This window comes from Merops nubicus, unplaced genomic scaffold (genome assembly GCF_000691845.1).
Source record: "Merops nubicus isolate BGI_N331 unplaced genomic scaffold, ASM69184v1 scaffold694, whole genome shotgun sequence".
Taxonomy (NCBI): Eukaryota; Metazoa; Chordata; class Aves; order Coraciiformes; family Meropidae; genus Merops; species Merops nubicus.
In genome coordinates, this window is record NW_008602241.1 from 63,265 (window position 1) to 76,434 (window position 13,170).

Below are 13,170 nucleotides of genomic sequence, written 5' to 3' on the forward strand. Positions count from 1 at the left end.
GCTCAAATTCAAGTTTCCTATAGTGGCTACATGCTAAAAAAGATTCAATTTCAGCACAATTCCACATCAGAGGGAAGAGATGAGAAGTGCAAACCTTTTAAAATCTATTTAGCTTCTGTGTTGTGTTGCTCAAATTACAGACCTGGCCCTCCTTAAGGATCTCAAACTGAATGTAGAAAATAGTAGAGGAAAATTACTAGGCTAACCCTTAGGGGGCAAGCTTTCTGTTAAACACAACAAATGAACGAGTGCCAGGAAGTTACATCTAGAAGCACAGCAATCATTTAGTTACAGGCAATTAAAAATAGTCCTCCAGTAGCACAGGAACAATTCTACTCCAAGGGAAAACACATTGATTACTGCAGCAGTAGTAGATTGGTTTCTGAATAAATAGCTTCAATTTAAAATAAGATTTTTTACAAGCACTTTGACCAATAGCTACAATTTTTTTTTTTTTCCTTATTAGGAGGCTTTGGCCAAGTAACCCCGTGAAAGAGACAGGTAATTAAAACAAAGTATGTATCCTCTTCAAATATCTGGCATGATATGGCTGGTAATAAATGCACTCATTTTATATTGATTCTATACTAATTATTAGGCATATTTGTAGGATATATCTTTGATCTTCATCTGGCTTTAATATCTGATAATCTTCATTTCACTGTATCATGCAGGTAATTTACTTATCGTAGCTGGATTAGTAACAAGAAAGTAAATAAAAAGGTGCTTCAAAGATTCATATCTCTTGACTCATACAACATGCTTCAGAGACGTTACATTAAATGATCTGTGATAATTTAAAATTAATCTTATGCTATTCATTAGTCCACATGCAGCTGTGTTGCTAAGAAAAATAATTATATTTCAAACATTCTTTTCTTGGTGATTTATAACTCTTCAAGGATATGTGATTTATAGCTGTGTATTCAATTTCTGAGCCTTTTTCAGAATCCAATTACAGTCTATCTAAGGTTTCAATTTTGCAGTCACTTAGCAGATTGCTTAACTTCATGGATTATAAGTAATCCCTCTGAAATCAACAGGACTATTCACAGAGCTTCAGGTTAGCACATACATAAATCTTTGCCACTTTGTGGCCTAAACTAATTTCCATTCGCTAGTCTGGAACAATTTAACTCACAAAGCTACAAGGTTTGGTTACAGAAAGTTCTCAGCTTGTGTAGGTATACTTTCATAGACTTCAATTATTAAATGAAACATAAGGGTAATGAATATAATTTGGAAGGGGAGCAGCAGTTAAGACTAGACTAAAGCTTTTGTGATGACACCTGGGAGAAGTTAAGGAAGGCAGATACTGTGAACTAGCACAAGACTGACTTGTCATAACACACAGCTTTGGTTATAAATGGATGATTTTCTCCAAAAGGAAGAAGGAGGCTGGCTAACAGAGGAATAGTTGTCTGAGACTCATTTCAGACATTAGCAGTAAACAGTAGGCAGAGTTTAGGTTAGGAAGTAAAAAAAAAAAAAAAATTCACAGTTTAAAAATTGAGAAGTCTGTGCTTTTATTTTTTTTTTATTATTTTTTTTTTTCCCTCCCTCTTATATTCAGCATTCATTAGGGCATGGCTGTAAAACAATTTATCTTTCCCAAGTATAGCACATATATATATGCATACATTAAAAAATCTGTCTCTCTCTCTCTATATATAAAGTCTATTCCTCTCTTTTTAGGATTTTATTTTTTAATGTACCAAAATAAATCTGTTTGTATTTAAGGTACCTAGATGGCTTTATGGATACACTTGTAAATAATTACTGTTGTATATTGTAGGACAATAATAATACGGTTTCCATTGCAGTAGTTTCTTAAAGCTATTGAGACCTAGTTACCTCACTTTATGTTTTAGATCAAAGTATAATACATATTCTTTATTCACATATGAAAAGAAAAAAACCATTTGGGTTCAGGATTATATTTATGTATATGTTCAAATACAAGACAAGGAGCTTGTTAACTTATTCATATGCAGGCAGCATATCTGAACCTTGGTGCTGTTGGATTTCCACTGTTATTAGAACAGAGACAGTAAATTATTATAATAGAAGTATATTCTTACTGATGACATTTTTACTTCTTCTAAGAACTGTGGAATACCTGTTCCCAGCAGGCGAATAATTACACTGACTATCTCTGACAGTATGTTAGCTCAAAAGAGGATAAAATACAGATGCTGTAATGTTGCTGACGTTTAAGCCATTTAAATACAGAAAACTGCATTTTAAAGGAATTTTATACTTCACATTGAAGCAAAATGTGTCATGGTGTACAGTTGCATTCATCTCAGGTTAGTTTCCCCAAATAAATGAATTGCGTATGACTTAAAACCTTGCTGATTAGGAGAGCTTCTGTTTGCTTATTGCACTAGAGAAATCAGACAGCCCACACAATTACTTCTTTTAGATCTTCTGAAAGATAGGAATGCAAGAAGCATTGGGACATGCTAAAATGTGAAGAAAAATGGAGTACCAAGTTCCAAGGATGTAAGATCATAAAACATACTGTTTACATTTTTTTTTTTTTGAGGATAGCATTAATGAATAATTTAGCTCTGCATGGATTATGGAAACAATTTGCGACATTTTAATTTAAAATAGTTTTATCCTTGCCAATCAAGGTTATAATTGCACTTTGACATTATATAAAGAGAACTATGACAAAAGTGGTACAAAAGTTGTGTTAAAAAGATATCTGTTAAAGAAACCAACTTGTTTGACACTGTCAGAGGAAAGTTTAGGCACATGCTAATTAATATGACCGATATTTTTGCTGGAAGTGTCATAGTCAAATTTTATAAGGGATCAAAAAAACCTTACTGATGAAGAAAATGGTCTTATGAAAGTTTTTGTCAGGCTGTAGTAGTCTGATCAAATTCAGAATTTTCAAATTCAGAAAATTCAGAATCACTTGCTATTCAGAACTTGCTATGAATTTGTACAGGAAATATTAATATTATATTTGCACATTAATAAATGATGACTTTAAAGTATGCCTGCCTATTTGTAGGCTTTCTCAAGATGCATTTCCTATAGGAAATATTAGCTTGTTTCTTTTTCAAACATATGTTCCTATGGGTGATTTCAAATAGAATAAATATCTTCCTCTAAACAATTTATTTCAGTGAAAGTAATTTTTTTTTCCTCCAACAGCAAAGCAAGTTCTTTTAATCATCCTTCATTAGCTTTGAGTCAACAAGACTCATATATGCCCATTGAGCACATCTATGACAGAGGAAAACAAACTCAAAACGTAAAAAAGGCCCAGGACAGGAAAACAGACAGCACTGACAAAATAGGAAGAAAGGGAAGGAGAATATTTGAAAAAAAAATGTATAAAGTATGTTACCTGCTCTTAGTTCTGGTGTCTGTCCCATGAAAAATATAGTTATATTATTAAGCTTTTAAAATAACATCAATAACATTAAAAAAAAAAAACAGTGCCAAGACAGAATTTGACATTATGTTTGATTTAGAGTTTTAGTTGTGGTCATAGAGACAAGAATTTCCACAAAAATAATAACATAATTAGGTAACAGTTTGTATTTCCAGTATAATCTATGATTAAAAGAGACTACAAAGGCTTTGATCTAGCATCAAAAGTCATACTTTTCAATACATAACATTGTAGAAGAGCATTCTTTCTCCTTCTGCATTACATCTTTAGCTACCACACTGATAGACTATGAGCTTGGCCTCTTGAATTAGAAACCTGCGAAAAAATAGAATTATAGTATGTAATCCACTTCTTATATCATCTGCAATATGTGGGTCTGTCATTAATAAATTTGGCTTAGATGCTGTTAGTACCACTTTCAAAATTAATATCTAGAATGTTCCTCTACCTGGCTGAAGATTAACCTGTAACTGCTACAGGTGATAGATGATAGCTATCCTAAAAGAGTAACAAAATCAGCCGTACATTATAACAAGTAGATATTTTTTTTTTCTCACACAAAAGAGAAAACAACTTGATTATTGTAAAGGTGACAGAGATTTAGCCAATAACTGGAGGAAGAGAACGAAAGTTAAATCTCCTGGGTTCTGATCCATCTCACTGTTTTTGGCCAAATTTTGTAGGAGTGGACCAGAAAAGGAAAACAGCATTGGCATTGTCATGCTTAAAATGCTGTACTGTCCTTAGCCCTGAGTTAAATGCTCCTTTGCACAGCAACTGAGGGAAGCTGGGAGTCTAAAACTGGTTATCTGGCTGCATAAAAACATAGATTATAGGTTTTCTCCACTAGCAAAAACAAGTAAAAGAAGCTCAAGACAAAATTTGCGCTTAGCTCCCTGAGATGCAGAATGCTGGCATTTGGGCTACAGGGAGGTGCCAGTGACCCCAGCTTGTTCCCAGTGCTGAACGGCCAAACCTGGTTTGTTTTTCTGGCACACTTGGTGCTGAAGCCCAGGGGAGCTGTGTTCTGTCCCCCTCATGAAAACCCTCCTGGGAAAGGGGAGGCTCCACTTTTCCATTCCAGTGCCATGTTAGGGAAAACGCCGAAGCCCCCTGTCTCCAGCTGAATGTGGCAGATGTAGGTTTATGGTGGGGAGCAGCATCTGATGGAACCTGCTTGTGTTTGCTATGAGATGTGTGTGTCCTTGCTGGGCTGACTAGCAAAACGAGTGAAGAAGATAGATCCAGGTTTTTGCCAGTGATTTAGACTCTGAACTTCTTGCCTTTTCAGGGCCTATGTGATTGCAGGTATATCCAAAATCTCTCCCTAGACGTTTACACAGAATATACTGAGTAGGGCTGAAGCAGAAGTTTCAAGGGTGTTTGAAAAGCTTAAATTTTGTATGTGAATCCCCACTGCAGTATTGAGCCCTAAATACCTCTTTGTTCAGTAACAGAGATTTCTGTTTTCCTGAACCTTCTGATCCTGGTGATAATGTACCACATATGAAGTTTAAGCAGGATTATAATTTATTTTTCAAATATCCAGTGAACATTCCAGATTCAGCATTTTTGTTGGGTTACATTGCTGGGAAAAAAGATCAGTAACTAGAAAACTAGCCAAAAATAATATGTCTGTAAATGCCTCACTGTTCAGGAAGCAAATTTACCTAACTGTTACATCCCAATTGTTCTATGTGAGCTAATAATCCAAAATTAATAAACAGCTAACTCATTCCTAGCAGAGACTTAAGGTGGATCTACACAAGGAAATGTAAAACAAAATGTTGTCATGGTGATATAACAGGAGGCTAAGCAAGCAGTACAAATCTCCTGTTCCTAGGAGACCTGACAGACTAGCTCAAATTTTTATCTGTCATGGTTTATTTATCATTTCACTGGAACAGTTGTCAACATGCAAAGTATGTAGCATGCTTGTATCAGGTACCTTTTGTTCTTTGAGAGCACAACAGATTTTGTGTCTAAATCACAATTTCAGTCTTACTTGAAGAGGAAGAAAAAAAAACAGCTGGGGGAGTTCTTGCTATTTTTAGCTTTTTACTATTTGTAAGGGCAATTAAATATTGAGATTACGTCCTCTTAAGTGTTTTATCATGTGGTCGCATACTGTGATGTGTTTGACACACTGATTTCTCCAAGAAAGGAAGAAGGAAAGTAGACCCTTGCAAAATTTATGCATACACAGTTAGATTATGCTGCCAGATTAAAAAGCTGATGGTCACAGAACAGAAAAGATTTATGTGTTGTCAGTCTTGGAGCTCTTGTTTGTATGGAAGGCGAAATAAGATGCATCATCAGTATATGACTTAATACATATCAGTTAATTAAGTATATGTTTTAAAGTAATTTAAGCTTTAAAAATTCTGTATTTTCAGTATTCTGTGCACTAATTTTGTTATTAAAGACAAATCATTAGATTTCAGTGTTTTTAGCTTAAGCTCTTGCTCTAGGTTCAAATGTCTCAGCTGATGACTACTAGTTGGTAAATTGTTGACGTTCAGTTAATTTCTCATCTCAGTAAATTTAGGAAAACATAGAAAATGACAGGCGTAGAACATCTGGTTGTTTACATCTGCATCTCTTAAGAAGCAATGATGCGAATTCAGAAAAATGGCTAAAAATTATATCTGTTCAAGTAAGTGGAGCCACACAAAATTGTTCAAATAAGTTAGTCTCATTACCTTGATTTATGGTTTCTTTTTGAACTTAGACAGACTTTGCATGCTACAAGACTAAAACTAGACAAGATGTCATTGCTTTGATAAAAATTGAGATGCCATAAGTAATTCAGCACCACAGTAAGAACCTGGTTTGCTCACCTTTATAAGCAGTCTAAAGAAAGCACAGTAATGACAGAGAAGTACAGACACTCCTCCTGATTATTCTTTGGTCTCTTAAGTCAACAGGATGTTGCATAAGGGTGGGGTGTGTTAAGTCCAGGCATGTGGAGCACGCTCTGGGAGTGAACAAAATGGATCTGGGAATCTTGCTTTGCTCCACCTCTCCATAATTATCTCTGTGGGACATCGCTGTGGCCACTAGGCAGGCTGAAATGATGGGATATGAGTGGTGAGTAGAAACAGGAAGGTCCTTAGAAGTTTCTGCCATGATAGTTCACTTCAGAAATGTTGGTGTTGAACAAAAAGGTTAGAAGGAAAACGTCCACAGTCAGGTTATGCAGGAAGTACCCTGGTGTTGTGTTAAGGTGGTATTTCTGATGGACTTGCAAAGTATTTTTGTTGGCTTTTCTAATACTTTATTTCATTTTTTTAATAGGAAATTATGACAATTCTATTAACTGTGGGCTCCTATTTTTTTCTCTATTGAGCCTTCATTAAAGTTCATTAATTATTAAATGAATCTTTTATATAGATATTGAAAGTTGTTACTGTATTTTTCCCAAGGACAGCCTTAGTTAACATTAAGCTTTCTGTTTTATTTTGAATATTGTACAAATGCCTGTGGAAAAATAATCATTGCCTAATATCTCAGGAAGCCCAAATTCAGACTTGCATCAGAAAGAAACTCTACAAACTGACTGCCTCTATAATGCACCGTTGCACGGAGGAAAGTTGCATATTTACCCCTTTTATGTAGGAGAATACTGGCATGTCGGCGTCCATTCCCATTCTCGACATAACACGAGTAATTACCCAGGTCTGCCTCTTCCACAGAGTCAAGAATCAACGAGATGGAAACCTCCTGTTCCCCAAGATGTTCCTTGAGAATCCTGAGAAAAAAAGCAATCATTGCTGCTATTCTTCTTGTATCACAGCAGAGCATTAGAAAATCATGACATAATAATGCTACTTAGAGTTCACAACTGTCTGGCTTCAAATTTGCCTATGGTTTGATGAAATCTTAATTAAATTATATCATGCCCTTTTCTTCCTCACTTCTAATGAGGAGGTTTGGCTTTGTAAATGTTAATGAAAGCTTCATTTAATTGTCTTCTCTAAGCAGGATGATGTGCACACTGATAATTTGTGATTGCACACTCTGTTCAGTAGTATGTGAAGTCTTGAAATGTTAGAACAAAGAAAAGTGAAAACAGGTTATTTTGGGCTTTAGGGGCACACTACGAGTCTGGGCCAAACACTATTTCTGAACTTTCTGAGGGTCTTCAAAATGACACTCAGAAACAGTGTATTAATGCAAAGTCTTTTTATTTCTTGAATATTTATATTTTTTTTCTGCATATTATAAATCAGAAGAAAGAAAAGACACCACTCATTCATATAGAGGAGAAATAAAATCAAGACCTCCCACATAGGTCTCCACCAGTCTTCACGTTGCTTTCTCTACCGCTTAGCAAGCCCATCAGTGGTTTTAGAAACCCAGGAAAGCAAACAACAAACCACTCTAGGCTGCTTTCACATATCACACCTGACAAAATAAATGGAAGTCAACCTTCCTTCTCCTCCCTCTACAAAACAAGGGAGTTGTAACAAGGTTCTTGTCAGGTCTCTATCAGTCTTCAGAATGCCAAGTCTCTGGCTGAAGTGCTTAGGAAAAGCTTTACTTGTGAAATACAGCTGATTTGGTTGTCATGCTATTTAATATATTGGTCTTGAGCTTTACGGAGCAAACTTCAAGTACACTGGGGTGTACAGCTTCCATTTTGCTATATCCAGGGACATGGAGATGACCTTGGGTATCTGTTCGGGCTTCTTGATTTTGTTAGAGGAATTGTCTCTAAATTTGTTTGCACCGAAGAAGTCCAAGGTTAAGCTAAAAATGAGTGTGATTTCATGTCTTTTGATAAGATACTAAACTTCTATGTAAGTGGTGAAGTGTAAATAAGCTCTTTTTGTTCTGTTACAGACAATCATTGTAGATAACGTGTGATTATATATCTTCCTTCGTAACGCACATGTAGATTTGCCTTCTTTTCTGGGTTTATCCATAATGTATAGGCAGGGTGATATACACACATACAGAATTATAAATCAAAAAGGAATCTCTTGAAATCCAAGTAGGTACTTCATATTGGATAGTTGATACTACATTGAGCATGTAATTCTCAATACAAATTCATTTTTTTCTTAATTTCAAAACGAGACAGCACTTTTAGGAGCAGCAAAAGTACATAATGCAAACTGCCAGATCCTTTCTAAAATAAGTATTTTAGCAGATATAAGAAGCCCACATAACAGGATGCTTGGCTCTCACAGGCCAGATAACATCCCAGGAAACTCAGGTTTTTTTTCCTTGAAGTAAAGAAAGCAAAACACTACAAAAGAGAAGCCCACTTCAGCATTTATTTAAGACTCTATGCTTTAAAAAACTTCCTTTGAGATTTTTCTTCATGTATTTACTTTCCTTCATCTTGGAAACTGTCTTAATGATTGTTATTGTAGATTGCCACAGTTTGAAAAAGTCACTAAGCAAATTCCCGTTGGTTAACACTACACTACAGTACTTGTTGGGCAGCCACTCTGCCTTTGCAGCTCTCTAACATCAGATTTGTCTGAGGCATGCATTTTTCTGTTCTTTACTGGTGGAGTTGAAAAGGTACAAACCGGATGTTGCAAAACCAGGGATCAGACCTGAAATATTTCTGAATTAATCTGTGATAAGAAGTATTATGTGAACTATCAAAAAAACCCACACAGTTGGCTGAAAAAACAAAATGCTTTTTCTTTTACCTCATGTCACTTTCCCAGACTCGACTATCATCCAAATCTTCAATAAACTTCTCCCCTTTCATCCAGTAGATTAAAGGACTGACATCTCCACTATACCCAAAGAAAGCTCTGCAGGTTAGATTAGCAGAACCACCTGTTGCAAAGAATGTAAGAAAATATGTTATTTCAAAATTTGAAAAAAAAAAAGTTCATTTTTTTAAATCAGTTGCTTTTGTTGATTTAAAAGAAGAAAATATATCTGTAGAGATCCTCAGTTTCCAGTTGCTGTTGAAAACAGACAAAATTATCTACTTGCCTTCCACTAGTGTTCAATATATTTTTTGAAAAGAAATAGAAGAAAATTTGAATTCTATATTACTTAATAACAGGATTCAATTTTGTATTTTTTCACCAGGTTTTATATGTTTGTTAAGGAAATGAAAGACTGGTTTTTGTGTGGTTTTAGGCAAAATAAACACGGAATCACAGCTGTGTTACTTCAACTTTGCAACGGTTTCTGCAAAGAAGCCAGTAGACTTCTTCAGGGTACCATTTCCAAGGAACAACCAATAGAAAGGTGTGTGCTCATTGCTCAGTTATCTTAGCAGGAAAATATTGAACACCGAAACTTGAAAAAAGAACACGTGAACTCCTTCTGTACGTTGTAGGACACATCTTTTTCCACAAATGGGAATAACCATTAGGTACATGCAGCAAGAAGCAGAAATTCTATATTTGCAGCATTACTTATTTAATCACTGTAGTGAAAAGTAAAAAAAAAACAATGTGCCTCCATTTTAATTTATTTTCATTCTGTAGTCTTACATTCTGTTAATGCCACTTGGCTTTGAAGTTGCAGCTAAAGCATGTAAAGGGATCAAAATGGTATTTCACACGCTTTTTTTTTGTGTTGGTAAGGTCAGATAAAACTTGAGGACAGCCACACAGTTAAAGTTCTTCCATTCATCTTTACATCTACTGTAAAGATGTTTGTCTACACATGCAACAATTTTTCTATACTGCTATGTGTATTTCCTTAGTTAATTATTGCACAGGAATTTTAAAGCTAATTGACCAAAGCTCCCAGGAAAACAAACAAACACACCCCAGACCAAAACCAAAACAAAAAAAAAAAATGCATTTTTAAAACTACTTCATTCTGTAGTGAGATGCCATGAGTAGCCCATCTGGGTTCAGTGAAATTCCCTAAAAATACACTGCTTTGGGTCAGCACCTGGTACTTCTCAAACATATGACATTAATATTTTAATATCTTACTTTGGAAACAAGTGCAGGATGCTGTTTAAACAAATTCTGTGAATCTGTGAAATGTCTTATTTATCTGAAGTGATTTATGCTTTCCTGTAAAAGCATCAGACTCCTCTACATGGCTTGAATTCTAATATCCACACCATAAAAGTGAAGAATCAAATATTTATAATCAAAATGTGCAATATCAAGGCAAGTATATCTATGTTGCTTTCACAAGCTGTTTAGGAATTGAGTTGCTTTTAGACATTTAATGAACTTTTCTTTAGTGTCATACCTTTTGTCAGCAATGCCTGCTAAGGAGACAGGAATATCTCAGTATTTGAGACTAGGATGGAGAGAAGAGTCTCATTCATAACCAAATAGTATGAAATCAAAACTCTGACCAATGAGACATTTTGATAATCTCATCTCATCTCATTTAGAGCAAAGTTACCAAATATGAGATGAAGAGCTTCAGTGGAAGGGCAAAAGACTGTCTTCCTAAAGACAACCATAGCTCCTGTTTCTTCACCCTGGACAGCAATGGTTAGGACATCCTTCTGGAAATGCAACTCAGTTGCTACACAGCCCAAGAAGTGTCTTTTGGAAGCACTGGAGGAAAAGATTTTTTGCAGTCTTGAAGCCATTTGCAGCAAATGAGATGAGCATTGGGACACAACATAATGTGGGTCAAGTGTATGAAAACCTGTAATGGAACATGATAAACTTCCTGGTTATGCCCAGGACATTTTAAGAGATGAAAACCCAGTTTCTTACAGCAGTTGCATAGCAGATATAAACAAGGATTTTTGAGGTTTTGTTTGGCTGGTCGATTTGTTTTGTATTATAATTACAATGCATGAACCTGTGGAAATTAAAATACAAAATTTTAAAGAATTAAGAATATCTTGGCCAGAGTCATCCACCCTAGCGCATGTTCAGGACTGTGAAATGCCTGTGAGTAACCACAGCATTGGTGGGCTCTGATCACTGCTGAAACAGAAGACACCTGCACCTTTAAAGAAAAGCAGCTCCTGCAGTAATTGGATAACCCCTATGGCATTAGCTACCAGTCACAGAGGGATGAGTCTTACCTAATGCATTACAGCCACTTGGTCTTTTCTAGAGCATTCCCACCAAGTCAAGGTCCAGCTGAAACTTTTTACCTTTTACGAACTGACAACACTGCAGATGGAGGGACTGTATCTTCTGTCCAACTTATCCATGATTCAGAGATTAGGCACCACAGGTGCTGAACCATCCAAGCTCTCCAGGCTCCTGCAGCTAACAGGCACCTACTGAGAGATGATTTTTGCACTGTGCAGGCCTCTGAGCCTTTTACAGGTGAAGGTGAATATTAATGTGCATGGGTTTATTTTCTTCCAATTAAACATGTTTTGTTAAGGGCAAAACTAACAGAAATAAAGAATTTGTAAGAGTAAGGTTTTTCCTCACTAAATTCTTAAAGAAGTTTCCCCACTAAATAAAGTATATAAACATATTTTTAAACACTGAAGCCAAAGTTTCCATTCAACATGAAATATCTACACCTGAGATATACATTAGGAAGGAAGTAATGCCTCTTAGGAGTATTGTCTATATTAACAGTAGTGCGCCAGGTGTTCAGCTATGAATTACCTATAATGTCTACCTTGACCAATCTCCACAATAAGAAATTCATTAGCAGGTCATCAAGAAAGATTCAGCAACCAGCTAATGACCAACTGTGATCATTAATGAGGAGGTCTGTTACTCCAGAGCTCACAGCTCTTTGAAGAGGGCCGTGGAGCTCAGTTGATGGAGCAGAGATGCTCACAGCAGCAGGCACATGTAAGTAACAGGAAAAGGCTGACTAAAGGGCAATGCTATGAGTGGACAGAGTATTTTTGGAACACACCTTGACCTCTGCTCCTGACCTGCCCTCATGTGAGCGAATCCATGTTGTAGCATGGGCTGCATTTTTCCCTAGAGATGCACCTTTGAAGTGAGTGGTCGGCAGACACGGAGTTTGGCCCACAGAGCAGCTGGTTTGCATGGGCAGTTTGTTTATAAGAAGTCTGCAGATTTTTAGAAAGCATGTAAAATTTAAGTAAATAAATACAAGAGCTGCTTTGCTTCATAGTTAAGCTGATGTATAAATCAATCTGTCAGCCTATTAGTAGAAATAACTCACATTTATCTCTACATAAGTATTTCTTTCTGTGTGTTTTCTATGCTGAGAAAAGCTATAAGTTATTTGAAAACTGTAAAAGTTTGACGAATGGATATGTAATACTTTATAAGCCATTAATTTAAATTTTCCTGTAAATGCTGGATTATCACAGTTTTATAGTCCATCTCTGAAGGAATTTAAATACACATTTTAAATTAACTACTAGGGAAATCCATCTCTCTCTCTGTCCCCTTTACTGTGAGATGGTGTAAATTTTGAGAATGTTATGTCTTGAGTAAACTGGTTTTTTTTAATGGACCTTGGAAAAGTCCAAAGGCATGAGATTAGAATTATTAAGTGAAACAGATAGTTTTGGGGTTTTTATTAACACTACCTGCCTCCCCCCACAAAAACCCCAAAACAACAAAACCAAACCCAAACAAACACAAAATAAACTACCAAACAACACACAACAAAACACCCTCAAGAAAGGAAAAAGAGGAAAATTACATATTTGACTTCTCAGTATATTTATAATTTTTTACTGTAATATAATGCAACAAAGACATGTAAGAGAGTACCTAAAAAGTAAGCTTAAACTGCATATTTCTCCATTATTCTTATTTCTGAAAATGAATATACTTTTACTGTATTGAGATGATTTTTGTGAATACTGGAATGTATACCACTACATGTTCCTGCTG

General features: G+C 35.7%; 1 protein-coding gene across 1 annotated transcript in view; it reads right to left on the reverse strand.

The window, feature by feature from the left end:
- Positions 1-9,217, reverse strand: part of IL1RAPL1 (interleukin 1 receptor accessory protein-like 1) — a gene marked incomplete at its 5' end in the record, with an annotated part of 22,308 nt that extends 13,091 nt beyond the window's left edge. Inside the window, 2 exons of the mRNA XM_008938283.1 lie at positions 7,021-7,166; positions 9,085-9,217. Of these exons, the coding sequence (XP_008936531.1) occupies positions 7,021-7,166; positions 9,085-9,217 (279 nt within the window). The remainder of the gene's footprint in view (positions 1-7,020; positions 7,167-9,084) is intronic.
- Between the last annotated feature and the right edge of the window lie 3,953 nt (positions 9,218-13,170).